Source organism: Lynx canadensis, chromosome A3 (assembly GCF_007474595.2).
Source record: "Lynx canadensis isolate LIC74 chromosome A3, mLynCan4.pri.v2, whole genome shotgun sequence".
NCBI classification, from domain to species: Eukaryota; Metazoa; Chordata; class Mammalia; order Carnivora; family Felidae; genus Lynx; species Lynx canadensis.
Window position 1 is genome coordinate 26,835,426 of NC_044305.1, and position 26,379 is coordinate 26,861,804.

At 48.1% G+C, this 26,379-nt stretch overlaps 2 protein-coding genes across 2 annotated transcripts; one reads left to right on the forward strand and one right to left on the reverse strand.

Moving 5' to 3' along the window:
- Positions 1-1,493: 1,493 nt before the first annotated feature.
- Positions 1,494-9,991, reverse strand: DEFB123 (defensin beta 123). The gene is made up of 2 exons (XM_030311762.1): positions 9,934-9,991; positions 1,494-1,687 (listed from the first exon to the last, which is right to left on the reverse strand). Exons 1-2 carry the CDS (start codon positions 9,989-9,991, stop codon positions 1,494-1,496), a joined length of 252 nt encoding a protein of 83 aa, XP_030167622.1.
- A 6,670-nt stretch (positions 9,992-16,661) lies between these two features.
- Positions 16,662-25,493, forward strand: LOC115511190 (beta-defensin 122-like). The gene is given in 4 exon segments (XM_030311764.1): positions 16,662-16,905; positions 19,141-19,277; positions 25,412-25,447; positions 25,449-25,493. Coding segments are annotated over 4 exon segments (276 nt in total). The 5' UTR covers positions 16,662-16,847.
- The last annotated feature ends 886 nt before the right edge of the window (positions 25,494-26,379 follow it).

Sequence of the window (26,379 nt, forward strand, 5' to 3'; positions counted from 1 at the left end):
AATTTTCACATCTTTTCTTCTCTAGGTCCTCATGACTGATTTCTCTTTTCCTTTTTTTTCTGGTCTTAAAAAATTAAAAAAAAAATTTTTTAATGTTTATTTATTTACTTTTGAGAGGGAGAGACAGAATGGGAGTGGGGGAGTGGCAGAGAAAGAAGGAGACACAGAATCCTAAGCGGGCTCCAGCCTCTGAGCTGTCAGCACAGAGCCCAATGCAGGGCTTGAACCCACAAACCGCGAGATCCTGACCTGAGCCAAGGTCGGACACTTAACTGACTGAGCCACCCAGGTGCCCCTCTGGTCTTAAAAATTTTAAGGTACTTAATGTTCACAGATTTTATTTCCTTTTCTAAAAACTTGATTCTTATTTGAGACTCAGAAATCAAAAGAATATTAAAAAATATATAAAGATATTATAAAAATAATAAGACAACAAACATCTCTATACCTACCATCCAGATAAAATAGTAGACTATTAGCATTACCCCTTCCGATTCTGGTATTCTTAGGGTTAACAATTGTCCTCAATTTGTGCTTTATTGATTGTTTCATCATCAGTGTCTATGCCCCTAGCAAAACATTTGCTAATATGTGCACAATTTTAATCAAGTTCTAGAAAACGTTTTGTTAAAATTTTTATCAGACAGGACATCTGGGTGGCTCAGTTGGTTGAGAGACTGACTTTTGATTTTGGCTTGGGTCATGATCCCAGGGTGGTGGGATTGAGCCTCTCGTTAGGCTCTGTGCTGATCGTGGAGGCTGCTTGGGATTCTCTCTGTCTCCCTCTGCCCCATTCTCCGCTCGTGCTCTAAAATTTAAAAAAAAAATTTTTTAATGTTTATTTATTTTGAGAGAGAGAGAGAAAGCGAGCTGGTGAGAGGCAGAGAGAGAGAATCCCCAGCAGGCTCTGCACTCTGTCGGCACAGAACCTGATATGGGGGTAGATCTTATGAACTGTGAGATCACGACCTGAACAAAAATCAGGTTGGATGCTTAACTGACTGAGCCACCCAGGCACCCCTAAACGTTTTATTTTTAAATAATCTCTACGCCCAACTTGGGGCTGAACTTGCAACCCTGAGATCAAGAGTCACATGCCCTACCGACTGAGCCAGCCAGGTGCCCCAACTATTTTTATTCTTTTTTTTTGTTTTTTTTTAAATTTTTTTTTTCAACGTTTATTTATTTTTGGGACAGAGAGAGACAGAGCATGAACAGGGGAGGGGCAGAGAGAGAGGGAGACACAGAATCCGAAGCAGGCTCCAGGCTCTGAGCTGTCAGCACAGAGCCCGACGCGGGGTTTGAACCCACGGACCGCAAGATCATGACCTGAGCCGAAGTCGGACGCTCAACCGACTGAGCCACCCAGGCGTCCCAATGATGAAAATATTTTGACGTCCTGGGCCACCTGCAAGGGGACTCCTGCAAACTAACAGGCAGACACAGAGATCAGCCACACATATTTATTGACAGAATTTCGGAATCTCCTGGGGTCAGACTGAGGGCAGCTTCATCTGCGTTTTCATGGCTTCAGGCTTCGAAGAACTTGACCACAGCTTTTCTCTTGGCTGGTACTTGGGCTTCACACAGCACAGTTTATTGTTTGTGCAGTAAACATAGATCCTTTCTTTCCTGGAGCATTTCTGGCGGCATTTGCCATGAAGATTCCAGCATTTTTGGGTGCTGCCTGGCACAAAAAAGAAAGAATTGGGAGACAGCGTTAGTCCTGAGAAGCGCTATTAAAGCAGACGTGATAGAAGGTCCTCAGTTTCCCTTGCCTTTGACCTTGGCCTCCTTTTTTCTTTTTCTTTCCTTTCTTTTTTAAAAATGGTGCAAAAATACAAAGAACATGTAAAACTTGCCAGTTTAAGCATTTTATTTATTGTTATTTTTTTAAAGTTTATTTCTTTACATAATCTCCACACCCAACATGGGCTCGAACCCACGACCTTGAGATCAAGAGTCCTTGCTAGCTCCTCTGACTGAGCCAGTCAGGTGTACCCTCCCCACATCCCCAGCATTTTAAAGTGTACAGTTCCAGGGGCATTAAGTACATTCGCAATGTTGTGCAAACATGACCACCATCTAGTTCCAGAACTTTCTAATCATCTCAAAGAGAAACTCTGCACCCCTCTCCTCAGTCCCGGGCAACCACCAATTTGCCCTCCTCTCTATAGATTTGCCTACTGTGGATATTTTATGCCAATGGAATCATATACAATGTGGCCTTTTGTGTCTGGCTTCTTTCACTCAGCATCATGTTTTCAAGGTTCATCCATATTGGCTGTTTTTTTTGTTTTTGTTTTTATTTTTGGCTAACATTCCATCCCTCTCTTCATAATTGCATTCTTATTTTGTTTTGTTTTTGCCAAGTCCTATCATTAAGAAGGCAGTTGTACTTAGGTTTTTTTCTTTGATGTAGTCGAGTACACATCACATAAAGTCTACCCTCTTAACCATTTTTAAGTGTACAAGCTGTTACAGTCACCCCGTGTGCAGCCATCCCCACCATCCACCCCCGTAACTCTTTCCATCTGTGAGACTGCAACTCTTACACTCATTAAACAGTAACTCCCATTCTCTCCTCCCCCGGTGCCCCTGGCAACAACCCATCCATATTGTTTTCGGTGCCTTTCCTGGCCCAGAATCTTGACCAACCAACAAACTGCAAGGCTTACGAACACAGCTCTCGAAGTGTTCTGACAGTTTGGGGGGCACCAGCAGTTTGGGGGGCTGTTGTGATGGCACCAGCAACCTCAACTTAGAGGCACACAAATCTGGAACAACTTTGCTATTCCAACCACAAGTTTTTGTTTGTTTGTTTTTAAGTTTTTATTTATATATTTTGAGAGAGAGAGAGAGAGAGCAAGCAGGGGAGGGGCAGAGAGAAAGGGAGACAGGGAATCCTAAGCAGGCTCCACACATCAGCACAGAGCCCCACGCAGGGCTCGAACTCACGAGATCACGATCTGAGCAGAAAACAAGAGTCGGATGCTTAACCCAGTGAGCCACCCAGGTGCTCCTTTAATTATCTTTTAAAATTTCTTTTGAACCTTGAACAAACTGCCACCACAAGAACCGGGTTCTGAAAAAGTCTATTGAGAGAAATCTGTCGTGTTACGGAGACCCGAAGACGGGTACCTGGTGTTTCTAGACTATCTGAAATGGAGCTTGGGGGAAAATGGGACCCATCACAGTAAAGAAAACTTATAAACTATTCTAAGACAACATGTGGAGAAGTTTTGACTGATTATGAGGGTAGCTTTAGTATATGTCCCACCTGCCAGCTTCATAACCCTGGAAAAACAGGAAAAGTGGGACATGAAAAGGACCCACTGTCTCAGGGACTCTTTATACAGCCCCCTAGATCTCAAGGATTTGAATATGGACTCACTGTTCTCCGCCTTTTCTGTGAAGGACTAGATGCTTTTTCTTGCCAGGAGACAACAGCATTTCCAGTGACTAAAAACACTTGTAGTTTGTCTTTTCCTATTTGAGAAACCCTATTTGCCTGTCTAATGACCAGAGTGCTCTTTTTACTGGGACTTTAATTAAGGAATGGTAATTTTGCCAAAAATCATGCTGCCCTTATCATTTCTCAACCCTCATAAGAAATAGAAAGGACTCAACATAAATTAAAATGAAAACCTGCTAAACTGACAGAAGACTTCATAAGGTCTTGAAAGCCTAAGAGACTCATAATTTGTTCGTGGGTCTAAGGTTTATTGTTTCTTCCCCCAGAGAATTGTAAAGGGCCACAATGTGTTGCCCAGCTCTTTTCCCTTTCCTTGCCGCACAGCTGGATTAAGTTGGAACAATTTATTGCCTTTTTAAATGTTTATTTATTTTTGAGAAAGAGAGAGAGGGAGAGAGACAGAGAGACTGACAGAGCATGAGCAGGGGAGGGGCAGAGAGAGAGAGAGGGAGACACAGAATCCGAAGCAGGCTCCAGGCTCCGAGCTGTTAACACAGAGCCCGACGTGGGGCTCGAACCCACGAATCATGAGATCATGACCTGAGCTGAAGTCGGACGCTTAACCAACTGACCACCCAAGCGCCCCCGATTTATTGCCTTTTTATCAGGAGTCAAACTCTCGCTCTTGACCTTATTGGTTGGGGATGAGTACACTTGTCTGTAACACATCCGTTCTCATGTGGTGATGAAGAGAGAGCTGGACCACTTGGAACCAAGCTAACTTGGCTCACTGGCACTGGGGGTAGGTTTCATGCTATGGCAATTTCTAGAGCAACAGTCTATTGGAGAAGTTCAGTGGAGTGCCTGAGTCTTCCACGTGCTCATTCGGGAAGTCACCTGAGCCGCTGACAATGTCACTAAAAATAATTCCATAGTCACTTGATGATCCTAGGAATTCCAGAAAACTGTTGTCCACCATCAGCTGGCATTAGACATCATCCTTCCATGTGAGGAAGCCACATGCACATTTCCCAGAAACTTTTCTAGTGTGTGTGTGTGTGTGTGTGTGTGTGTGTGTGTGTGTAAATGCATCCACGGAGGCAACCGACCAAAGCTGAACAATATAGTGTGACCTCTGGGACCCGTGAATTTGCTTCTGGTGGCTTTTCCTGGGTATTACCAATAAGACTCTGGTCCTGGGTGCACTCTTCTGTTAGTGATGCATTTTCTCCTGATAGGAACACCGCTCATTAAGTGTGCCCTATCATGTCTAAGCAAGACCCCTTTGAATAGGCACTATTAATATGAACTCATGAGGTATTTTATATGTATTCAGTGTGTTGCTTTTCCCACTTGGCTCTGTCTACTGAAATGATGTGAAATGAAGGACCAATTTAATAGCATTGAATACTTCTAGCAACTAGATCATGGTTCTGAAATACCATTTTCCTACTTAAAAAAAAAAAAAAAGTCCGAACTTCTCCAAAAAATGGAGAATTCAAGATCTGGGGCAAGAGTTGTACAAGATGAGCCTAGAATATCTTGTCACGCCAGATAACCAGTTATGAGCCAGTGAAACTGCTTTTTGTCACCTAACAAAAGGACAAAGTCTCAAATCACATCTGTCTGAAACTTTGTATTTGAAATCATATCGGCAAGACTGGAACATTCCATACTTTTCTGAGGAGCCAGTCTTTCAACACAGAAAAGTAGCCTTGATTTCAGAGCCAAGGGCAGAGTGTCAGAGAAGGGGTTTCAGGATATGAAATTCCACATCTCTCTTAATTTTGTATTTTCCATGGAAATGGGACCCTGAATCCATTTCTCAGCCTCGGCCTGATGTTAACTGCTTTGCACAAGAAGTCTATCAAACACTCCTTCACAGAGAAAGACAAATGCCATATGATTTCGCTCATATGTGGAATTTAAGAAACAAAATAGATGAATATAGGGAAGGAAAAAAAAAGAGGGAGGCAAACCATAAGAGATTCTTAACTATAGAGAACAAACTGAGGGTTGATGGGGATGGGGAGATGGGGGGTGGGCTAAATGGGTGATGGGCATTAAGGAGGGCACTTGTCGGGATGAGCACTAGGTGTTATACGTAAGTGACGAATAACTAAATTCTACTCGTGAAACCAACATTACCCTATATGCTAACCAACGAGAGTTCGAATAAAAACTTGAAACAAAACAAAAACACAACTTCACTGACATTTTACCTCAACTCTGTCTTTCTCCTTAATCTTTAGAAACCCTAAACCTTTAGAAACCCAGAAAAACCACCAAGCATTTATTCTTTCTTATATAAGCTGTACCACTGAGTAACCAAAGAGTAGAGGATGAGTATCTTTATTATTTCAGCATAATAAATTTCCAGCTAACTAGTGACGATCACATAATAGAATGCCACCATGTTGCAATGCCTGAAAAATTAACGTAACTGGGCTTTGAGCATCCACTCAAAGTTACGAGCATCAGCTACAGTTTGCGCATTAACCGTAAATGTCACTAAAAGAGAGACAACCAAGATATCCTGTGCCTCCTGATGAAAGAACCTTATTAGCATCAAAAGTTTGCCAAAAATGATAGAACCTGAGCCTGGTCAAACCTCTGGAGCCACGTACCAATTTTCAGGAAATACAGAGGTCATAGGAATACACTGAACTTCACCTTGAGTATGCAATCAGCAAAATCTGTGCCGTGGGAAACCGTAGGTCAAATGACCCAACAGATAAGTTATAAAGACAAGAAAGGGATCTCAAGAAACGTTGGATTTTCAAAGTGGGCGTGTCAAAAATAGGCTCTCTAGGGGTGCATCCTTAGCAGGGGAAGTATACAGAAATGGCAAGGAATTGTTTTAACTATTTTTTATTTATCTGTGTTTTTGAGAGACAGCGTGCATGTGCGGGGACGGCGAGGGGGGATAAGGTAGAGAGAGAGGGAAGGAGAGAGAGAATCCCAAGCAGGTTCCGTGCTGTCAGCACAGAGCCTGACGCGGGGCTCGATCTCACAAACTTGAGGTCATGACCTGAGTCGAAATCAAGAGTCGGTTGCTTCACTGACTGAGTCACCCGGGCGCCTCTGGTTGTTACAACTCCTGGCGAGGGTGAGGGGAAAGACGGCCTCGTACACTCTCTTTTGGCCTCTCTGGAGGCTACTTAGCAAAAAAACTCAACAACATCTTAAAACTGTGCACAGTTTTTACCCAGCCATCTCCTTTCTAGATGTCTGTCCTAGGGAAATACTCACAGGTACAGACTGAGAAGCCGAGTCGCTCGAGATGCCACTCTAAACAAGTGAGAGATAGGTGCCTGCCCTCAGAGGACTTCTGGTTTAGCCACCAGATGTTTGATTGCCCAGGGTTGTAATGACAGTTTTAAAGAAGGTGCTCTGGCTGCCGAGAGGAGAGATAACGTGGGTATCACAGAGGAAGTGTAGGCGACATGTCCCCCCCGCCCCCGCCCAAACCTAATTTCTGCTGGGTTCTTGGGCTTTATAGGTATGTCCTGAATTTCCACTGAATTTCCAATCTCCTGAATTTCTTTATATGTATGTCCTGAACCTAACTTTACTATTTTGAACACGTTAAAGTGGTACACATTTCATTCCCCTTTAATCGTGAGCCCCCCCCCCCCGCTTGGTTGCCAAAAAGCAGAATCGGGCAGCTTCTGGGCTTTCGGGGAATGGGATGCAACAGAGATAGAATGACAGTCCTTGTTTCGCTGAAATGAGATGAGTTGTTTTAGTTCATGGCAAGACAATGATCTCTAAAACCCAAATGTATCAGAAAGGGTCAGGGGGTTCCAATTTCAAAGAGCTCCTTTAGATATTAGGTGACCTGGTGGAGTCAGATAAAACCACCTGACCATAAGCCATGAGAGGTAAAGGCTGAGGGTCCAGCTAAAGAAACTTCCACCCAGTCTCTGTTACTAGTAGGAAGTAGAGGGAAGTGCTCTCCCCAGGGGAAACTGGGTGCTTAAATCGACTTCGTGTGTCTCCCTTTGCTCTGCTGTGGCATAAAATAGATCCAGAAGACCCTCAAGTTTCCTTGTGTCTGTCTGGTGGAGATGCGAAAAAGAGGCTGAGAGCCTGAGGGACCTGCCAAGAGTAGCCCCTGATGCAGAAGGTGGTGTGTGCGAGGGGTGAACGGTCTAAACCTGGGGACCAGATCGAAGACAGCTGAGGTGAAGGGCTCAGTCGGCGGGGCTCTCGACAGGACCGAGAGCTTCCGTCAGCCATGGGATCCAGTACACTGCAAGTGCCAGAACACTCCCTGGCCACTCAATGAGGGACCTTGTCCCCGAAGTCAATGAAGGCCTAGCACAGGGTTGCCTTGGTTCTTCATGCTCCTGCCCCAGGGCCTTTGCACTTGATATTCCCTTCAGCTTGAATGTTCTCCCCCACAAATCCACGTAGCTCACCCCTTGTCCTCCCTCAGATCGCAGTGAGCCATTTCGTGGGCACCCCTTTGAGATGGCAAACCTCCCTCCCCCTGGTACTCGCTATCCCCTCCCAGCCCATGCTGCTCATATACTTAGCAGCGGCCCTTACGTCTATTTCACTTATGTCTTTAGACCTTTTCTGCCTCCCTCAATGGAATGTAAGCTCAAGAGGACCAGAAATTTTGCTCACCTTGTTTTGTTCTGATTTGCTCACTGCTCCCCACCCCCCCCCCAACCTATCACAGTGCGCAGGACGTGAAATCCATTCAACCATGTTTACTGAATAAACCGATTAATTCCTTCATGACCTATCGCACCACCTTCTCCTAAACCCAGATGCTGTCCCAGGAAGGGGAGGGGGGAGGGCGGGACAGAAGAAGGAAGAAATGCTGCCAGACCGAGTAGTTAGTTGCTCAAAAGAGACTGCACTGACTTGGAAAGCCGCTTTCACCCCGAAAAGACGAGAACGAGTTGTAAGTGCTGACGTTCGGCGCAGCCCCTGATGATGGGTCCTGCTCTTCGTGACTGTTCTGTCGGCGGGATGGGGGTTCCCGGGAAAACTCAGATGGGTTGTGGAAAATAAAGAAGGTGCACTGCGTCGCACGCCGACGTTTCGGCGTGTTCCACGCGTGCCATTGTCGTAGCGGTTTGAGAGAGGAGGAGGTTGAAATGCTGAGCAACCCATCCGCTTGCCGGAGGTCAGGGGGTTAGAAAGTGGTGGGGCATTCTCCCCCCACCCCCCCACCCCGTTTCTGAGGCTTTCCTCTCTGCCCTGTGCCGCGTGGTGTGACAGACATTTGCCACCGGCAGCTACAAGGGCTGAGGTCAGCTTGGCTGAGGAAATTCACATCTTCCGCCCTGCGGAAAGGTTAGGAGAAAGCCCGGGTGTGGGTAGAAGCTTCGGCAGGCTGGGCGGGAGGGGCCCCATAGCCAGGCTGGGGGTGGTCGAATGGGCACGTCTGACCATGGCCCCCCCCCTCCCGTTAGCCTCCCCATGGCTCCCTCACCTGGCAGTCAAGGCCGGACCTGGACCTTGAATGCTTCCTCCGCTTTCCCCCCGGCCGGGCCCCTAACCCACTCAACCGTGGGTTGAGTGGCCCTGCAGGCGCCACGCTCTCTCCCACGGCTGGACCTTCCGCATAAGCTGATTTCTGCCTGAGACGCCCTTTCTGCATCCTTCTCCTCGCCTTTCCCTTCTAATCTCCGCCTACGTTTCGGGACACAGGGTACCCCTTCAGGAGGACTCTCCTGGCCCTCAGACTGGGCTGGCCCCTCCCATGTGCACCTCAGGCCCTTAGAGCCCCTCTGTCTCATGTCACTTCGGGTTGTGAATTCTCTTGTCTCTTGTCTCCCCTAGGGCCACGTCATTTACCTCTGTGGCCCTAGCGTCCGTCACAGGGGCAGCAACAGTGTGTGTGCGTTTTCCTCTCCGGTTAAGTGGTTGTGATCTTTACAAAGCCTAGATCGTTCTGGGGACTGTTTTGTAAAAGGTTGCCTTCTCCTCCTTCTCTTGCCCACCCTTTCCTTTTTTTTTTTCCCCTATATATGAAATTTATTGTCAAATTGGTTTCCATACAACACCCAGTGCTCATCCTGAAAGGTGCCCTCCTCAATACCCATCACCCACCCTCCCCACCCTCCCACCCCCATCAACCCTTAGTTTGTTCTCAGTTTTCAAGAGTCTCTTATGCTTTGGCTCTCTCCCTCTCTAACTTCTTTTTTTTTTTCCTTCCCCTCCCCCATGGGTTTCTGTTAACTTTCTCAGGATCCACATAAGAGTGAAACCTAATGGTATCTGTCTTTCTCTGTATTCTTGCCCCCCCCCCCTTCCATTCTTTCTCACATGCCAGGCCACTTGCACCTGCTCCCAGGGAGAGAGAGCAGGGATGGATGGGGTGGCTGAGCAAGAAACTCTGGATGTCTGGTTGGTACCTAAGATCTGGCACCTGCTGCCGGCCAGGGAGCCTCCTCCACGTGGTTCCAAAAGGGAAGCTCCTGAGGCCAGGAGCCTGGGGACGCCGTGAGCCGGCCTCAGTCTCCACACCCTGCCCCTGCCCAAGAGGCCCAGGTTACCTGGAGTGAGCTGGGACAGGAGCAGCAGGGCGGCCAGAGTCAGCGAGAGGAGCTTCATGGCTGGAAGTGGCCCAAGGTGAGGCTGCGGGTCCGATGCGACAGCAAAGCTAATGGGGCAGGGCTCCGGCCTCTCTGGCGGTCGGTCCCTCTGTTCAACCCGAAGGATGCCACCCGCACGTGCCCTCAGCCACCCACGGGTTCGGCCCCCGCGCTGCCCGAGCTCAGGGTGTGCATACCAAGGGCTGGCAAGGTCAGCGGGGTGGGGGCGGGGAGGGGGGCAGGCAATCAGGTCCAAGGTCCTTCCAAGGGGCTCTAAACAACCCCACCCCCCCAACCCCCCCGCACCGAGGGCCGGCCAGGGGGCGCCACGCATGTGGAGCCCAGAGGGGCCGGGAAGGCCTCACAGAGAAGGTGGTGGCACCTGCAGAGGGGTGCACCCGTGTCCCGGGCAGAGAAGTCCGCCCCAGGGCTTACGCTGGTGTGGAAAATGAGAAACGCGACCCAGCTGGAGCGAAACCCGGACGGCCGTGGGGAGAGACGAAGCCCCAGCACCAGCCTGGTGGTGCTCTCAGCTAACCCAGCGCTAACCCTGCAGTGGACCTCACCCCCAGGGCCACGTCGTCTGGACCTGGGGCTGAGCCCCTCCCCCCGAGGCCCAAGGACCAGCTGTTGGGGTCCCCGCTCTGAACTCCCGGACCTGGAAAGCCCATCGTCTCCCTTCAGTTCCTGTAGTCACTCTCGTCTGTTTTCAGGGTCCTCCTGTTCTTTCAGCCTTCCAGCAACGTGTGACCAGTTCCCTCCCTTGAACATCCCGCGTGGTTTCCATTTCCTAACTGGAGGCTACTTGATGTAGACCTCAAGGGTATAAGAGCGTAGATAGGGTTTACGAGACAAAAATGACCCGAGGACCATTGACAAAGGGGCAACATAGGAGGTTGAAGACTGAACATAGGCAAAAGAGTGAGGTCAGTAAGTGTAAACGACTCCTTCTAGAACCTCGATGAGGAAGAGGAGACAGTGGGGAAGAAGGGACTCGGTGCCTAAAGCCTGGAAATCCACCACGGGGGTGTTCATTTCTGTTAAGGAGGGTTATCTATCTATCCATGTATCTGCATATCTATGTATCAATGTATCTACTATCTATATTTTTTTTTTCAACGTTTTTTTTATTTATTTTTGGGACAGAGAGAGACAGAGCATGAACGGGGGAGGGGCAGAGAGAGAGGGAGACACAGAATCGGAAACAGGCTCCAGGCTCCGAGCCATCCGCCCAGAGCCTGATGCGGGGCTCGAACTCACGGACCGCGAGATCGTGACCTGGCTGAAGTCGGACGCTTAACCGACTGCGCCACCCAGGCGCCCCTCTACTATCTATATTTTTGAGAGAGACAGAGGGAGGGAGAGGGGCGGAGAGGGAGAAACTTAAGCAAGCTTCATGGTCAGCGCTGAGCCCTACCTGGGGCTGGATCTCACCACCCTGGGATCATGACCTGAGTGGAAATCAAGAGTCTGACACTCAACCGACTGGGCCACCCAAGCACCCCCAAGGAGGCTCATCTTTTTATTTTTTTTCAACGTTTTTTTTTTTTATTTTTTTTATTTTTGGGACAGAGAGAGACAGAGCACGAACGGGGGAGGGGCAGAGAGAGAGGGAGACACAGAATCGGAAGCAGGCTCCAGGCTCCGAGCCATCAGCCCAGAGCCTGACGCGGGGCTCGAACTCACGGACCGCGAGATCGTGACCTGGCTGAAGTCGGACGCTTAACCGACTGCGCCACCCAGGCGCCCCGACATCTTTTTAAACATGTGTCAGTTGAGGTTCAATCTGGGAAGCAGAGCTACGATCACTATTATGGGACGAGGACGTTATTATAAGAATTGGACTCTATTCAATTGCAGAAAGACCTAGGAAAGTAAAGATCTGTTCAGGACGTTGGTGGGGTCGCTAAGGGAGCTGGTGTAGAAGTCATGAAAAATCATGGACAAAAATACGAATAGACCATTCACAAAAAAGATTTAGAAGGCTCTTGAGCGTGTGAAAAGATACTCAATTTCACTCATAGTTGGAATTTAAAGAAAATCTGTTGTTTTTTGTTGAAATATGTTCAAATCCTAACCCCAAGTACCTGTGAATGTGACTTATCTGGACTTATCTGGACTTACAGGGTCTTTGCAGATGTAATCCAGTTAAAGTGAAGTTTTCCTGGATCAGACTGGGCCTTCGAAGAAGAGGGAAAGGAGGGAAAGTTGGGCAGAGACCCTCAGGGAGAAACCGTGTGACAAAGGAAGCAGGGATTGGAGGGGACACTGCTGCAGGCTGAGGGACACCAGCAGCCAGAAGTTAGCAGAGAAGGGTAGGACAGATTTCTCCTCTGAGCCCCCAAGGAGGAAGCGACCGTGCCAACACTTTGGTTTTGAAATTCTAGCCTCCAGAACTGTGAGAGAAGAGAATTTCTGTTACTGTAAGTCCCCCGGGTTGTGGTACTTTGTTATCACAATCCTGGGAAACGGATACATCATCCTACCCAGGCACCAATGTATCTTTAGGTGTTTGCCACAGTGAACAACGAACATTGGGGTCTCTGCCCAAATGGAAACATTGGTGCCCTTGTTCCTCCTCCTTTTCTATTATTATTTTTTTATTTTTTATTTATTTATTTATTTATTTATTTATTTTTGGGACAGAGAGAGACAGAGCATGAACGGGGGAGGGGCCGAGAGAGAGACAGAGACACAGAATCGGAAACAGGCTCCAGGCTCTGAGCCATCAGCCCAGAGCCCGACGCGGGGCTCGAACTCACGGACCGCGAGATCGTGACCTGGCGGAAGTCGGACGCTTAACCGACTGCGCCACCCAGGCGCCCCTCCTCCTCCTTTTCTAAAGAAAAAAAAAAAAAATCTGCTACAGGCCACGTAGGCGAGCAAACTCTTAACGTATTCACTGGCTTTCTTTTGGACACTGAATTCACCTCTGGAGAAGGAAAAAAGAAGAAAAATGTATTGCACGTCCCATAGCCCACCTGCCCCCGTCTCCAACTCCGGCCAAAGAAATTATTGAAAAGAAGACATTTCTGCTGCATCTTTATTTTTTTCATTTTATTTCTTAAATGTTTATTTATTTTTGGGAGAGAGAGAGAGAGCGTGTGTGAGCAAGGAAGGGGCAGAGAGAGAGGGAGACACAGAATCTGAAACAGGCTCCAGGCTCCGAGCTGTCAGCACAGAGCCCGACGCGGGGCTCGAACTCACGGACCGCGAGATCATGACCTGAGCCGAAGTCGGTCGCTCAACCGACTGAGCCACCCAGGCGCCCTCTGCTGTGTCTTTAAAATCTTGAATAAATATTGAAGTCACATACACTAGATGTTAATGTTGAGTAATGCCAGAAGTGGGACCCCGGTGCCCTCTGGACAACACAGAAACCTCTAAAGCTGAATGTCATCGTGGTCTGGCCGCCATCAAGAGTCTATGAAGCCAACTGTGAGAAGAGATTGTGGGCTGGTGTTGGTAGCGGTAATGAAGGCCAATTTATAGCTTTCCCAGAAAGATACCCAGGCTGGGGTGCCTTCCTTAAAACGTTGACCTGGGTCTCCACAACCTTGTTGGGGGTGCTGGTGTGGTCAAAGGCCGTATCTGCCAGGGGCCATATGGGCACTGGGGCCTGGCAGCCCATGTGGCACCTTGAGATGACAAGGAAACCAAGAGAGTCATGGGCAGGCAGCCTGGTCTTTACCGCCAGCCCGGGAGTTCCAGAACTCCTCAAAACAAGGCCCCTCTTCCCGCGCAGGATTCCATCGACCACCCGTACCGCTTGTTCCAGGCAAAAGGGAAAAGACAGGACCAGATATCTGTTGCGAAGCTAGGTAGATGGTTCCCTTGGACAACCCTGGCGGCTTCAGGCTGGAGAGACTTGCTTTCAGAACGGCTGGGGGCTGCTGAGGCTGTTGCCGAGCCGAGCGAGAAGGCTGGGGTCGGAGGGTGTCTTCTGTCTGGACCAGAAGGGACTTGCATGGGCGTTCCCTCCAGGGCAGTGAGGAGTGGAGGCTGGTCAGTTGCTGTTCGCTCCATTCTCAACTGTGACATTGCCCCAGGACCTCCCAGTTCCCCAAGGACAGATGAGAAATTCCTTCTCAATAGTGGTGGGCATCCAGTGCTGGCTTATTTGTGGGGCCCCTTTGTGGGTCCTTTGGAGGCACGCTGAGGGATGCATATACCAGACTGTTCCCAAAAGTGAGTGATGAACTCTCTGGCTGACTTCACATGACCTCTCCCAGCTCCTGCTTCTGGGGACTTCTTTTTTTTTTTTTTTTCCTTGGCAGGAAATCCTCTTTGGTCGAGGGTGTCCCGTCAGGAGGGTTTGAGTGTGACTTAGTCACCGACTTGTTCCATCTCCCTAACAAAGCACTTCGTATGAACAATGGTAACTAACCTCAGGGACTATGCGTTGGAATTCGCTTTCCTCAGGAAATGTCACGAACTTCTCTTTTGGCCCGTCTGGTACCAGATGGCTGCATCGCGGTTTACTTACCCAGGCCTCTCTCTGTGTGGACGCTTTGGTTGTTTCTGATTGTCTGCATTGTAGACACCGCTGTGATAAACATTACTGTAATTCTAATCCCATTATTACTTGTGACAGTCAAGGTTCATTCAGGAAAACAAACTATGCCAGATATTTCCACGAAGGGGACGGATAGAAAGAATTGGTTAAACAGGTATTTGCGAATTGACAAAGGGAAAGGGGATGTTGCAGCGACGCAAATATAGCAATTGCTGGACGCGGCTTCGGCCCCAAAGGCTGAGGGAATAAAAGAAGGAGGTTGGATGGGGCGCTTGGGTGGCTCCGTTGGTTAAGCGTCTGACTCTGGATTTGGGCTCAGGTCCTGATCTCACGGTTCGTGGGTTCGAGCCCCACGTCGGGCTCTGCGCTGGCAGTGTGTAGCCTGCTCTTCGTTCTCTCTCTTCCCACCTCTCTCTGCCCCTCCATGCTCACGTATGTTCTCTCTCAAAATAAATAAGTAAACAAACTTTATTTAAAAAGAAGGAGGTTGGGAGTATTAGCTCGGAAAACCCCACAGGGTTGGGACCTAGACATTGAGGGAAAGGAATTTCCTAGTTTCCAGAGCTCAGAGGAGATGTTTTGCAGATCAGGGACTCTGACCTATGAGTAAAGGCACTAGCCGGTGCCGTGCCTCTAAGAGAACCTAGAGAGGCCTGTGTTAGGAGTGCACGTCACAAAATATGGAAAACTCAATAATGAGAAAGCAAACAACTCGATTAAAAAATAGGCCAAAGATCTTAACGGACACCTGACCAGAGGAGACGGATGGCAAATAATCGTATGAAATGTTCCGCATCATACGTCACTGAGGAAACGCATGTTAAACAATGGTGGGATGCCACTGCACGCCTAGTAGAGTGCCCCACATCTGGACCACTGGTATCACCAAGTGCTGGCCAGGCCGTGGAGCAACGGAAATTCTTATACGTTGCTGGTGGGAATGCAAAATGGTACAGCCACTTTGGAAGACCCTTGGGTGGTTTCATACAAAACTAAATACACTCTTTCCATAAGACCCAGCAAACACACTCTTTGGTATTGACCCAGAGGAGCTGAAAATTTACGTCCACACAAACACCCGCACATGACATTCAAGGTAGCTTTATTCACCATTGCCACAACTCGGGAGCCACCAAGATATCCTTCAGTAGGCGAATGGATAACTTAACTGTGGTGCATCCAGACAATGGAATATTATTCCGGGCTAAAAGGAAATGAGTTTGAAAAGACAGGGAGAAATCTTACCCGCATATTGCTGGGGGAGAGAAGCTGGTCTGAGAAGGCTTAGAATCATACCGTACGATTCTAACTGTATGACAGAGGCTAAACTTTGGAGACAATAAAAAAGAAATCAGTGATTGACAGGATGGAGGGAGGAGGAGAAAGATGAATAGGCAGAACACGGAGAATTTTTTTTAAGGCGGTGAAAATAACCTGTACGATATCATCATGATGGATGTGTCATACGTTTGTCCAAACCCGTAGAATGTAGGATACCAAGAGTGAACCCTAATGCAAACTATGGACTTTGACTGATTATGATGTGTCAGTGGAGGCTCATTGGTTGTAAACAATGTCCCCCTTTGGTAGAGGATGTTGAGAACGGGGGAGGCTATTTCTGAGTGTGAGCAGGGGCATATGGGAAACTTCTGTATTCTCTTAATTTTATTGCAAAACTGCTCTACAAAAATGAAGGCTTTAAACAAATATAAAAAAGAGGGGCACCTGGGTGGCTCAGCTGGTTAAGCGTCCGACTTCGGCTCAGGTCATGATCTCTCGGTTCGTGGGTTCGAGCCCCGCGTCGGGCTCTGTGCTGACAGCTCGGAGCCTGGAGCCTGCTGCGGATTCTGTGTCTCCCTCTCCCACTCGCGCTCTGTCTCTCTTTCTCTCTCAAAAATAAATAAACACTTAAAAACATTAAAGAGAAGAAAAAAGGAGCTTACTTAACTTTCATTACTTTGTAGCACACAGAAAAGACAGTGCCTTGTTTTCTGTGTATGACATGGGGTCTTGGAGGGTATCAAGGTGAGTCATAAAAAGGGCTGACATATAGAAAAAAACAAACCTCTCTGGCTGTCGTGTGACTTCTTCCCGCCGGACCCTAACAGGTGAAAGTGGATAAAGGCAGGCGTGTCAGCTCAGGGGTGCTGGTCCGGCTGTGGGCGGGCCGTAGTCAGGGCAGTGACCGAGAAGTCCGAGGGAGGCAGGCTGTTCCAGGGCTGCGTGTAACTGTGGGACGCTGAGGCACGTGTAAGTGACGTGTGCTCCATGTGATGAGAGGGGGCAGAGAGTCCAGACCTGTCCTCCTTTGCTTGTCACCTCTTCAGGCCAGACACCAGCCTTTGAGCCACCTGAAGTCATGAAGCGCTTTTTGCTGACTTTGGCTGTGCTGCTGCTCTTGTCCTGGGTCCTTCCAGGTAACCTAGACCTCTTCGGGGGAGGGTCAGGGGTGGGTCTCAGCTGGGGACCCCCAGCGCCTGGGAGGACGGGCTGGTGGGCGGCAGAGCGGAACACCGCTCATCCGGGGAAGAGAGAGGAGCCCCCAGATCCTGGGAGAGACCCTGCCCCACCACTTACCAGCTCTGTGACGTCCCCGGGGAACTACCTGGCCCCTCCGAGTTGCAATGTCTCATTCTTCCGTTTAGAATAAATCAGGTTCGAGAGATCCACATGGAACACAAAGAAATTTTATGCAACCGATGTAGCTTTTTTATTTATTTTTGATTTTTTAATGTTTATTGCTGAGAGAGAGAGACAGAGAGATGGGGCACGAGCAGGGGAGGAGCAGAGAGAGAGGGAGACACAGAACCCGAAGCGGGCTCCAGGCTCCCAGCTGTCAGCACAGAGCCCGACACGGCGCTCGAACCCACAAGCCGCGAGGTCATGACCTGAGCCGAAGTCGGACACTTAACCAACTGAGCGGCCCAGGTGCCCCCGAACGTAGCTTCTTTATTTTCGAAACCCACGTAAGAGGAGGGCTGGCGCTCAGCCAGTCTCCTTTTCCCGTGGCAGGTGCCAGTTCTTAGGCACCGAATGTCACCTCCCGATTTTTCTGCCGGCTCCCCCTGACCTCCACTCCTCGGTCAGCTCCAGGGGCCAAGGGCAGGAGGTCAGGTGTGGGAGGAGGAGTGGGGGAAGGCTGGGAAAGCAGGAAGGAGGCAAGGCAATAGTGACCTCTTCTCACACGAGTCCCTGAAATCACTTGGCTTTTGCCCCACTTACAGCTGCCCGAAGAGAGACAGAATCTCCTAACTCCCATCGCCCGTCTGTGCCAGGCCCTGTACTGGAGCCTTGGAAAGGTTTTAAGTAGAGAAGAGCCCATGTCAAACTTGCCCAGCCCAAGGTGCTAGGGCGGTCCCCTCTTTGTGATCTGACAGAAGCTTCTACCCCTGTCACCCTCGGCGTCTCTAACTTTCTATTTAATCATGTTCATTACTAGTCCTGTGTCGATAAATTTGGTTAATTTTGGAGAGAGAGAGACAGAGACAGAGAGTGGGGCTCGAACTCACGAACCAAAGGAGGGATCATGACCCGAGCCGAAGTCGAACGCTTAACCGACTGAGCCACACATATCTTCCTTTCTTTTTAAACACAGCCTCTTTTTCACTCTGTATTTCTCTTATGCCATTATCTGCTAATTTACTTGCTCATGTATTCCTTCTAGTTTAGTCTTTACTAATAAAGCGATGTTTTTAAATGTACAATTCTTGGGGCGCCTGGGTGGCGCAGTCGGTTGGGCGTCCGACTTCAGCCAGGTCACGATCTCGCGGTCCGTGAGTTCGAGCCCCGCGTCGGGCTCTGGGCTGATGGCTCAGAGCCTGGAGCCTGTTTCCGATTCTGTGTCTCCCTCTCTCTCTGCCCCTCCCCCGTTCATGCTCTGTCTCTCTCTGTCCCAAAAATAAATAAACGTTGAAAAAAAAAATTTTTTTTTAAAATGTACAATTCTTGGGGCGCCTGGGTGGCTCAGTCAGTTGAGCGTCCGACTTCGGCTCAGGTCATGATCTCGCGGTCTGTGAGTTCGAGCCCCGTGTCAGGCTCTGTGCTGCCAGCTCAGAGCCTGGAGCCTGCTTCGGATTCTGTGTCTCCCTCTCTCTCTGCCCCTCCCCCGCTCATGCTCTGTCTCAGAAATAAACATTAAAAAAATTTTTTTTTTAATGTACAATTCTTTCCGAGATACCATCGTGTCATATCTGAAGTTTTTTTCATGCTAATGGCTTTTATACGCTCTTCATTTGATCCCCACCACAACTGTCTGAGGCAGGTTCTGTATCTTCTTTTCAGAAAAGAGGAAATCGGTGCTCCGAGAAAGGAAGTAACCTGCTTGAGTTCTTCTAGTTGGCTGCGGTATAGACAGATTTCAAAACCAGGTGGATGGGTTCCGAGAGTCCGTGTTCCTAAGTGTTATGACCGGACCCCACTGACCCTTAATTATTATGACCCGCTGTACCCATGAGACGGAACATTCAGGAAGAGCAGTGAGTGGCATGAGTGTCCAGAAAGGATGTGAGACTTTACCACCGCCCTATACATCGTGGGAGGTGACTCCATGTTCTAGGGTCTTCTGCGTGGCTATTAATTAGCCCTCTCAAGCCAGGACCTAGCGCCCCTCAGGACTGATGTCGGCTTCTCTCCCTTTCCGCCCTTTGTATCAGGCAGCACTGAAAAATGCTGGAATCTTCGTGGCTCCTGCCGTGAGAAATGCATCAAGAATGAAAAGATTTACGTTTTCTGCACGAGTGGTAAACTGTGCTGCGTGAAGCCCAAGTTTCAGCCAAAGTCGTTACAGACGTGAGTTAGTGCTCTGAGCCCGAGGGCACAGAAATGAAGAGAACCCTGCCCCGAGTCTGACCTCAGCAGATTCCTGCGCTCGATTAAAATACCTTTGGATGTTTTCTGTGTTCGTCTCTTGGCACACCTAATCAAAGTCGAGTAGAAGGAAGGCTTGGGTAAGGAAGTATATATAGGAGAGGAAACCAGATCTACTGTATGTTAGATGCATCTATGATCTCATTGTCCCTTTAGACCTACCTGAGAGGTAGGTACGGTTATCAGTTTTATTTTATGGATAGGGAACCTGAGGATCAGAGTAGTGAAGTGATTTACTCAGTGCCATTCACATAACTATCATGGGGAGATGCTGGGATTACATACCCGTCCGCGTACAGGCTTAGAAATAGCTCCTCGCCTCTTGGACCATGGCAAATATAAACAGAGATGCGTATCGTATTTATTTGAACCTCTGAGATAGGAAGCTGGGGCAGGCAGTGTTACAAGGGGTCTTATGTTCTGGGATTGCTGTAGAAGCTGAAGAGTTAAGCTGAAGTTACATTCACTCCCAGGCCTGATTCTTAATCCATTGTTTCTTTCTATGTGTATTAGTTTAATTTTTTATACTTAGTTTGGATTTTCATCAAAGCCAAATGTAGTTTTAGGACTCAGCTTTGAATAAGGGGCTATAATAACATATAGCCCACACATCTCCCTTTCTCCATTTCTTGCGTTCCAAAGAGAACCACTTTCTTATCTTTTAAATCTTTTATTTATTTTGAGAGAGAGAGAGAGAGAGAGAGTACAAGCAGGGGAAGTCCAGAGAGAGAGGGAGAGAAAGAGAGAATCCCAAGCAGGCTCCGCACTGACTGCACAGAGCCCGATGCGGGGCTCGAACCCATGAACCGTGAGATCATGACCTGAGCCGAAACCAAGAGTCGGACGCTTAACCGACCAAGCCACCCAGGTGCCCCTCATATCTTTTAGTTGTTTCTTTGGATTTCACTCCATATCTCCAAATAATATGCTTACATACTATTGTTATTTCCTTTTTTTTTTTCATTTTTACATATTCCCCATTGAATTCCTGATATGAAAAATGAGAATTTAGCTGTCTGTTATCTCCTCTGAATAAGGTCAGAACCATTAGGTAGCTTATCAATTTTATCTGCCTGGAGTTGGACTTCCTCCAGACTGAACTGGGTGCCTCCAGACCCGCTGCCATCCTGGGTCTCTGTTGACATCATTCTGGGGATTCTCTTTGATTTTCTCCTGTGATAAATGCCCTGCTTCCTGGATCCTAGACCTTTCTTGATCTGCCCCTTTACTTTTGGCAGAGCATCTCCTGATGGCGTCTGGAAGACATCTGGCCTCCATGTACTAACCTCACACTCGGTTAGTAGTTTGGTTGCTCGTTCCATATTGGAAATGACTTCCTCTCAACCTTCTGAAGGCATTGTTGCATTGCCTTTCAACATCGAGTGTCACCGTGGAGAAATCCGAGACCGTTCCGAAACTCGTCTCGGTATTATAAACTGTTCTTTCTCTCTGAAAGCTTTTACTATTTTCTCTCTACTACGGGGTGTTGAAATTTCATCATGATGTGCCTAAATTTTTTGTAGGATTATTTTAATCAATTCTACTCAGCACTCAGTGGACCCCATCAGTTTGGAAATGCATGTCCTTCAATTCTAGAACATTTTTTTCCTTGACTTATTTCTTTGATGATTTCCTGCCTTTTGTGTTTCTTGCTTCCTATTTATGTAACTCTTTTCTTCCTTCCTTCCTTCCGTCCCTCCTTCCTTCCTTCCTTTCCTAGAATTCTTATTTTGCAGATGTGGGATTCCCTAATTTTCTCATTTTCTTTTTTTTTTTTTTTTTTTTCATTGAGAGAGAGAGGGTGCAAGTAAGGGAGGGCAGAGAGAGAGAGAGATTGAGAGAGAAGTGGGGCTCACCCAAAGCAGGGCTTAAGCTCACCTGATGCGGGACTCGAACTCACCAACTGTGAGATCATGACCTGAGCTGAAGTCAGAAGCTTAGCTGACTGAACCACCCAGGCGCCCTAATTTTCGCATTTTCTTATATTTTCTCTACTGCTTTTATTTCATTTAATCTAATTTCTAGAAATTTTATCTTTGTACTTTTATTCACTAAAATTTTTTCTTATTCTTTTTTTCTTTTTGTTTTTTTATTTTTATTTTATTTTATTTTTTTAATTTTTTTTCAACGTTTATTTATTTTTGGGACAGAGAGAGACAGAGCATGAACGGGGGAGGGGCAGAGAGAGAGGGAGACACAGAATCGGAAACAGGCTCCAGGCTCTGAGCCATCAGCCCAGAGCCCGACGCGGGGCTCGAACTCACGGACCGCGAGATCGTGACCTGGCTGAAGTCGGACGCTTAACCGACTGCGCCACCCAGGCGCCCCTCTTTTTGTTTTTTTAATGTTTATTTTTTAATGTTTATTTTTATTGTTTAAAAATATTTTTTAATGTTTATTTTTTTATTGTTTATTTTTTAAGAGAGAGAGAGAGAGAGAGAGAAAGAGCACAAGTGGGCAAGGGGCAGAGAGGGAGGGAGACACAGAATCTGAAGCAGGCTCCAGGCTCTGAGCTGTCAGCACAGAGCCCGACCCGGGGCTCAAACTCATGAACTTCGAGATCACGACCTAAGCTGAAGTTGGATGCTTAACCGACTAAGACACCTAGGCGCCCCTTTTTCCTTTTGTAAAATAATTAATTAATTACTTAATTTTTGAGAGGGAGAGAACTCGAGTGAGCAAGGGGCAGAGAGAGAGAGGGAGAGAGAGAGAGTATAGAGCCTGGGGTGGGGCTTGAACTCATGAACCGTGAGATCATGACCTGGGCTGAAGTCAGATGCTCAGTCGACTGCGCCACCCAGGTGTCCCTTTTTCCTTTCTTTTTAAAAATAATCCTGTTCTAGTTTCATGGTATTAATAGCTTCTCTCATTTTGATGATTTTTCCGATGACGATGACGTTGTCTCCTGCATAATCTACTTCTTTTCAGTTGCTGTTATTATTATTATTATTTTGTTGCCACCCATCCCTCTCTTCCTCCTCCTCCTCCTCCTCCTCCTCCTCCTCCTCCTCTTCCTCCTCCTCCTCCTCCTTCTTTTTCCGGTATGTTAGAAGCTTTCCTCATCTGGTAAGTAGTTCTTGGTTATTTGCTTATATTGTGAGTGGGCCATGACCAACTGGCTTCATTTATCAAAGAACACACAGTGCCCGTGTCTTCAGGTCTTTTTTTCCTCTTGGACTGGTCAAATCTCCCCTGGAAGAATCCTCTGCAATCTTTACGACCTGAAAGTGTGCGTTCCTCTCGAATTCATATGCTGAAATCCCAACCCCCAGTGGGATGGCGTCAGGAGGTGGGGCCTTTGGGCGGTGCTTAGAGCCCTCATGAATGGGATTCGTGTCTCTATAAGAAAAGACCCCAGAGAGCTCTCTCACCCTATCTGCCCTGTGAGGACAGTGAGAAGAGCCTATGAATAAACCAGGAGGCAGGGCCTCACCAGACACTGAATCTGCTGGTGCCTTGATCTTGGACTTGCCAGGATCCAGAACTGGGAGAAAAAAAAAAAAATGCTTATTGTGTAAGCCACCCAGTCAATGGTAGTCTGTTACAGCAGTTGAAACAGAAGCAAATACAGTGTCTGTATCTTCAGGGTTTTTTTCCTCTGGGATTGGTCAGATTTCCCTGGAAACTGTTCTCCAAAATCCTGCTCAAAATGTACAAATCTGCCTGTCAGTGTCTTCAAAGCGGAGATGGGAAAGAAGGCCAGATCTTACCCTTAAATAGGTAAAACTTCACTTAACTCTTCCTGTGTTCAGTACGATCCCCCTGCTCTCAGAGGGCGCCTTGTTGCCTCCCCCCATCCAGAGACCACGTGTTAGCCTCTTCAGATAAGAAAGTTCTTGTTTTCTGCTCAGATAAGAGGAGGATTGTCAGTGTGACACGGGAGAGGAGATCTGGGCTGTGCAGATTTTCAGCAACTGGGCAAGGCTGTAGGGCAAGGATGTGGGCTGGTCTCCACCTCTGGGAAGTACCACAGGCCGGTTCTGAGGCTGCCCAGCACAGAGCCTAACGTGGGGCTCCGACTCACGAACCGCGAGATCATGACCTGAGTGGAAATTGAGTCAGACGCGTGACTGGCTTTGTTTTTTATAACACGGTCTGTATCACTTACAAACCTTCACTCCTCCAGACAGTGGAAATCTGATTGCCATCCAATCAGGGCCCCCTGATTTCCTGAGTTCCTCGAGGGACTAAGAGGGGAAAGTGATGTTATCAAGATGGTGGCATAGGTTGTTCTAAACTTCAGTCCCCTTTACGGAAAGACCAACTAGCCGCTATCCATAGACAGGACGGCACTGTGGAAATCTGAGAACTTGGGGGTAAGATTGAAGCACCCCCGGACCTCAGAAAAGGAGGTCCCTGCCCCCCACCCCCCGCCCAGAGCTAGCACAGTGTTGCAACAAGAGGGATACCCGGGGTCTATGGTTTCTCCAGGGGGAGAAAGCGAACCTAAGCTGGGCATCCAGCTGGGCCTTGTGGGCTGCTTCCAGAGGGGCTCACTAGGGTCTTGCTTCACGGGGATCTTTGGGAGGAATCTGTACGGCTTGAGTACTGGGGATCAGATAGAGATGGAGAAGGGAGCGGGGCTTACAGCAGCCAGTACCCGCTCTCGGACTGCATTCCTGCTTGCAGCAGACCCAAGCAGAGATCTCAGCCAGCATTTCTGTCCCTCTGCAGAGCCAGTGATTCCAAACGGCTAGGGAGCTCAGTTGCCAGCTCCCTGGCCAATGATGCACACTCTATGGCCTGCTCCGGCCGGGAAGCAAATGTGCAGCCCTCGCCAACTGCTGAGTATAGCCTTCGGTCCCGCTGACCAGGAGCCTGGCCGGAGACCCTGGCAGCCTGCTGCAGCCCGGCCTGAACACGGAACCCAGCCAGCGGCACCGTGTGGCCCCAGGAGACAGCCTGAGATCCCAGCGGGGCTAATTATGGAGCCCCCAGCCCCCACCCCCAGCCTGTAGCTGGGCCCAAGTGTGGAGAACACTCAGTGGCACCACCCTGTCAGGAAACGCAGCCCGAGATCTCATCCAACCAGAGGGGACTGCAGAGCCCTTGTAGTGGTTCCTCTCGACCAGGGGCCACAGCCAGCAGCCCCACCCGACCACAGAGTCCAGCCGGCCACAGCATCCCTACCTCCTGACCTCAGAGAGGGTCATACTCAGCTGTGGAAGGTTGCAGGCTCTTCCTCTAAGGTCAGCAACAAGACAAAGGTGCCCGCTCTTGCTACTTACATTTAATATAGTCCTACAAGTCTTCACCAGAGCAATCTGGCAAGAAAAAGAAATGAAACGTATCCAAACTGGAAAGGAAGAAATGAAGTTTTCTCTGCAGATGACGTGATTGTGTATATAAACACGTCCTTAAAGGCTCCACCAAAAAGCTTAGGACTAATCAACAAATTTAGCAAGGTTGTAGGACACAAAACCAACAGACAAAAATCAGTTGTGTTTCTGTACCCTCACAATGAATTATCTGAAAAGGAAAGAAAGAAAGACAATCCCATTTAGGGGCGCCTGGGGGGGCTCAGTCGGTTAAGCGTCTGACTTTGGCTCAGGTCATGATCCCACGGTTCGTGGGCTCGAGCCCCGTGTCGGGCCCTGTGCTGACAGCTCAGAGCCTGGGGCCTGCTTCGGATTCTGTGTCTCCCTCTCTCTCTGCCCCTCCCCTGCTCACGCTCCGTCTCTCTCTCTCTCTCAAAAATATAAATAAAAACACTAAAAAAAAAAAAAAAAAACAAACAACCCAATCCCATTTACAATAGCATCAAAAGCAATAAGATACTTCAGAAGAAATTTAACCAAGAAGGTGAAAGATCTGTATATGAAAATTACAAGACTTTGATACAAGAAATCGAAGAAAATACAAAGAAGTGGAAAGGTATTCTCGCGTCCATGGATCAGAAGACTTAGTATCGTAACTGTGTCTATGCTACCCAAAGCCACCTTGGATTCTGTGCAATCCCTATCAAGATTCCAACGACATTTTTTTTTTTTTTTTATAGGAACAGGAAAAAAAAAAAAAAAAAAAAAAAAAAAAAAAAAAAAAAAACCCAGTCCTAAAATTTGCACGGAACCACAAAAGATCCTGAATATCCAAGAGCAATCCCGAGAAAGAACAAAGCTGGAAGCGTCACACTTCCTGATTTCAAACTATATTGCAAAGCGATCTTTGGTCATCAAAATAGTATCATCCTGGCCTGCAAGCATGTGCCAAACATGCTGCTCAGCGCTGCTGAGCCAGTCCCGGCAGAGAGCCTCCCCTGCCCGGCCCGGCCGTGAACCCCAGAGACCCCTGTGCCCAGCAGCCTTCGCTGCAGAGACCCCAGTCTTGCCTCTGCTTCCGTTCCTCATCGGGAAAAGGAGGAGCATAGTCATCCCTATCTTGCAGGGTTGCAGGGAAGATGAGGTAAACTAATAGGTATAAACCACTCAGAATAGTTTCTGGCACGAGGAGGGACACCATAAGTGGTAGCTATTATTGTAAGTGCTTTTGGCCTGTGTACCTGGCTCTCTCTCTCTCTCTCTGAAGTTAAGTCTTCACAAACAGGGGCTGATCTCACTTTCTCGGCATCCCCAGCAGGATTGTTATTTTCTTGTATCTGCTATCGTGGAAGCTCTGGTTCTCTCAAGGCTGGCTTGTACATTGTCAACATTCAAAGACGCGGTCCTGAGTGTTTTTTTGTTTTGTTTTGGACTCATTCTCGGTAGCTGTTGGAGGGGAGAAATCAGGATGCTGGGTAAAGGTTACAGGAGGGTAAATTCTAGTTCAGTAGAAATGGCCTCCTAAACAACAACAACAACAACAAAGAAATAGCCTCCTAAAATGACAGGAGTACAAGCATGGAATGTGCTATCTTGACATGTACTAATTTTTCCATCACTGAAAGTGTTTTAAAAGAAAGGGGGAGCATTGGTTAGAGTGAACTTTTGCTTTCGATAACATAAGACATGAGACAGCCTCTTAGTTCTGAATTCTAAGAATCTATGCTCAAAAACTAAAAAAGAAAAAGGCTCCATATTGTTGACACC

Coding starts and splice junctions, on each gene's coding strand:
- DEFB123 (XM_030311762.1), bottom strand. CDS start 9,991: ATGAAGCTCCTCTCGCTGACTCTGGCCGCCCTGCTGCTCCTGTCCCAG. Junction 1,688..9,933: donor CCTGTCCCAGCTCACTCCAG/GTAACCTGGGCC, acceptor TTTTTGTGCCAG/GCAGCACCCAAAAATGCTGG.